Below are 4,455 nucleotides of genomic sequence, written 5' to 3'. Positions count from 1 at the left end.
TATAGAAATGTACTGATCCATGTCTAATATTCAGTCTTCCTGCGAGTCACATAAGGAACTTGGAAATTATGGTTAAAATAATGTCGCTTTAGCATACAATCTTCGTTCATCAATATTAATGGACTTATCTGAAACTCTTTTAGAATGCTCAAATGTCCAATAAGATCTCCATCGAAGAAATTCATAGACCGTTGAGCCTTAGAGCACTTTTCACTGCATCCAGTTGAATAAATTGATGAAGAGGAAGGATATTGAGTTAAGCATCTAAGGCTGTAGAGGGAGTGTTCGATCGTGGAGATCTAACTACCGGCCACCGGAGGTATTACTACCCGCTATTTCCAATAGCGGCACACCAAACCATGGGAAAGGGTAATTCGCCACTATAGCACACTTCACTATCGCACTATCTTTAATGACCGTCGTGGGGTTTCTTCGTCACGAATCACTCACTGTGATTATCACGCACGAAATATACGCACTCAATCGATTCCGTGATCGATTTATTGCCACCTTTGGCCACCATCGAGATCAGTTTCGGATTTCGTAAGATCACTCGAATTGCACTGCACTACTGGAAGGGATTGCTTTAATTGCTCGGAATAAAGGGAACGATTTGGGTCTGCTACCGGTTGCTTTGACTTTATATTTTGTACTGATGGGATTGTGTAACTTTGTTTTCATTGAATGGGTTTTCCGTGTACAATAGCTTGTGGGTCGATCGTACAGTGCACAGTGGTCCAGAATGCAGATTTAGGTGGAATGATATGTTTTGAGCCTGAAAGTGAAACGTTAGACTAAAAGTCTCTTCGACAAAGTTGTTCCTTATAGTTAGGTCCTCATTTTTATGACAATGAATTCTAGGGTGGTTCCTATTATCATTAAAATCAAAAATCTAACTTTTTTGTTTGAATAAATTAAGGTATATATTCTTCGGCAAAGTTATAGCTGAGCTAATTTCAAGCAACTTAGTTGAAAACAACTTTTAAGTATCTCTTAAATTGGCCAATTAAGAGCAATTTTTTTTTAATTGAGTTAGGGTGGCTCTAAAAAAACAGTTGTTTTGCTCTAGTTTTCTTATTTCGAATTTATCAGCAAAGGTATCTTGAGATAACTTTTAGATCTTAAGAAGGCGCAAATTTTTGCTACACAAAGCTTGTCAATATCTTTCGTCGATCAAGAGTTATTGACGTTTTTATACTAAAAATATGCACTTTTCAAATGTTAATATCTCTGGTTGGGGCAAACAAAAAAAAAGTTTTTTTGCAGCATTTGAAAGGGCGTATGTTATTCTCAATAATATGAAAAAAATGGAGGTATGTTATTTTTGAAACTCGTATAAAATCAATTTGAATTTATTCATATTTTTTACTATATTTGAGCATATACGCCGATGATCTCAAACTATACATTGTTGTCAAGAACGTCGAGGATTGCCGTCAGCTCCAAGCAATGTTAGACCAATTTGTTGATTGGTGCCGCTTAAACAAGCTTTCCGTCAGTATATCAAAATGTGTGGTCATGACATTTAATCGCACAAGAACGCCAATCGTATTCGATTACTCAATTGATCGATTTGTACTAGAAAGAGTAGAACAAGTAAGCGAGCTAGGTGTAATGCTGGACCCTAAACTTACGTTTGACTTACACCGTTCAATGGTAATCACTAAGGCTAATCGTCAGCTTGGTTTTATATCAAGAATCTCAAGAGATTTTTCGGATCCGTACTGTTTAAAAGCACTGTACTGTTCACTCGTTCGTCCGATTATCGAGACTGCATCTGTTGTTTGGACTCCCTACCAACTTTCCTGGAACATCAGAATAGAACGTATCCAAAAAACATTCATTCGTCGAGCATTAAGACAACTTCCTTGGAGAGATCCACTAAACTTACCTCCGTATGCTGAGAGATGTCGCTTGCTAAACATGGACACGTTACAACGACGGCGACAAATTCAACAGGCAACATTCGTCGCGAAGTTATTAAGTGGTGAAATTGACTCTACCCACTTACTCTCTTGCTTGAACTTTCGTGCGCCAAGCAGATTTCTACGCTCAACGTTCCTATTGCGTCAAGACTCACACCGCTCTTCTTTTGGACAACATGAACCTGTTACGAGTATGATTCGCACGTTTTCTACAGTTGAAGAGTTGTTCGAGTTTGGGGAACCTGCTGCTCAATTCCAGAGACGTATTATTAACTCCAGATACATTTAGTATTTGTTATGGCTTCTGGTTCATTAAGACTTATTGTCAGATGGATGTATTAAATAAAAATAAATAAATAAATAAAAATATCTTTTTTATTAGAAGAGATACAGGCAACAAATCCAGCTATAAAACATTCGTCTTAAAGAGTTTTAAAAGTCTCTAGAAGATGAATTTCATGAGAATATATACCTTAATTTATTCAAACAAAAAAGTTAGATTTTTGATTTTAATGATAATAGGAACCACCCTAGAATTCATTGTCATAAAAATGAGGGCCTAACTATAAAGAACAACTTTGTAGAAGAGACTTTTAGTCTAAAGTTTCAATTTCAGGCTCAAAACATATCATTCCACCTAAATCTGCATTCTGGACAACTGTGCAGTGTAGTGTATTATTGTGGTGACGGTTAGTGATTTAAATCTGTTTTCTGTTATTTAAATTTGACTGTCGCAGATGGTCAATTCATCGATTGGGTGATTTCTGAATCGATCCATTCAGCAGATGGTGAGCGGTGATTTGGTTGTATCGACGAGAGTAGAATGGTGCTCTGCAAATAAAGACTCGGTAGAACGCACAGGGAAAAGTAGAAATGTTGGAACGCTAATCACCTGTTAGCTGTTCATAAGTTCATATATGCAGTGAGTCAGTTTCGGACTGCTCGGCCGATCTTTGTAGTTTCGGCTTGCAGTTCGACTATTGATGATCTTCGCATTCAGATGGTATTGGTAGAAGGATGATTTTGGCGACTGGTCGCACGACGATCTCTGCTTTAGCTGTTTTCATGCTGACGACTCGTACGGTACCATCCTTGCCTGGATGCAGTTTGGTGATTCGACCCATTGGCCATTGTGCCGGCGGGAGATTTTCGTCTTTGATGACCACGATCCGTCCCAATTGTAGGTTAACCGGTAACTTGCAGCCTTTGCTTGCCCGGATTTGCAACTGGGCGAGATATTCTGGATACCACCTTGCCCAGATTCGCTGAAAATGCTTTTGGGTACGTACATACGATACATTTTTTTAGCATCTGCAACGATGGCGATCCAATGGAACCTGAAACGAAGGACGATCGCGATGATATCATCTTGGACAGTCGGACCAACCATCAACGCATTGTTGAGAGAGATTCCGGACGATGTAGGGCATGACGCATCAAACGCTACCCGCAACTTGGTAGTTGTGCTGTCGGGCTTGATGTGGAATGAAGTACTGTGGCATAGCAGCGTCCTCTTCGTTTTCCAGCACCTCCTCCATATGTCCCATACGCAGATATTCGAGTATGAAGTCACTGTACATCTGCTTCAATTCGGCATTACCATCCAGACGACGCTCGAGAGAAAGAAAGCGTTTCAATGCCGTGGACTGAGAATCTCCGAGTTGTTGAATGAATGGAACCGTTACAATGAACCTTCCAGATGCTTCTCGGACTGAAGTACGGTCGAACAGCTTCTCGCAGGCATATTCCTCTAACGATAGTACGCTGTCCGTTTTACACGACTCCAATTCCCAGAAACGAGTGAGTAACTCGTCCAAGTTCTCCGTACACGTGTTGGGAACGTGTGGTCTGAGCACGTTCGACTCGTCAGGAAGATTTCCACAAACTATCCAGCCAAGGGAAGTGTTTTGTACAATAGGTCCATTATCCCCGAGCTTGATTTTCTCGTTGCGCAGCAGGTCAAAGAAAAGTCCTGCTCCAATAATCACATCAACGCTGCTAGGCTCGTTGAAAAGTGGATCGGCGAGTACGATATCCTCCGGAAGATCCAACCTTGATGAATCAATCTTCCGAATGGGCAAATTCAACGTAACTTGTGGAAGTACGTAGAATACTTCCTCCCCAGCGAAGGAAGTGATACGAGAGCGAACCCGAGCGAAGATGGATTGCTTGCACTTTTTTGCAGCTTGACCAATACCACTAATAGAAAGTGCTTCGCGTGACCGTTTGAACTTCAAACTTTGTGACGTGTGTTCCGAAATGAAGCAAAGCTGAGCGCCACTGTCTAGTAATGCTCTAGCTTGCATAGTATTCCCGAATTGATCTTCAAGGATCACGATTGCGGTTGCGAGTATGACCGATCGTTGTGCCTTGGGTTCATTAGCAGAGAGTACCACATTGTGGCTAGTAGGAATGTCTGTGGTACGTGGTGTTTGACTTTGCGAATTTGGAATAGCTGGTGTGGAGATTGTGGATGGGAGGTTAGGTTGCTGAGGAGTGTTAGGAGCATGATTATTAGCTTGTGAGGTTG

The 4,455-nt window shown here is 40.9% G+C and overlaps 1 protein-coding gene across 1 annotated transcript; it reads right to left on the bottom strand.

Moving 5' to 3' along the window:
* Positions 1-3,361: 3,361 nt before the first annotated feature.
* On the bottom strand, positions 3,362-4,231 carry LOC135702580 (uncharacterized). Its single transcript, XM_065223636.1, has one exon. The coding sequence runs from the start codon at positions 4,229-4,231 to the stop codon at positions 3,362-3,364; it is 870 nt and encodes a 289-aa protein (XP_065079708.1).
* Positions 4,232-4,455: the final 224 nt, after the last annotated feature.

The sequence above is a fragment of the Ochlerotatus camptorhynchus genome, unplaced genomic scaffold (genome assembly GCF_037179485.1).
Source record: "Ochlerotatus camptorhynchus isolate MF236.1 unplaced genomic scaffold, CSIRO-AGI_Acam_v1.1 ptg000193l, whole genome shotgun sequence".
NCBI classification, from domain to species: Eukaryota; Metazoa; Arthropoda; class Insecta; order Diptera; family Culicidae; genus Ochlerotatus; species Ochlerotatus camptorhynchus.
The sequence above is the reverse complement of the archived record's forward strand: the minus strand, read 5'-3'. Positions and strand labels throughout refer to the sequence as shown.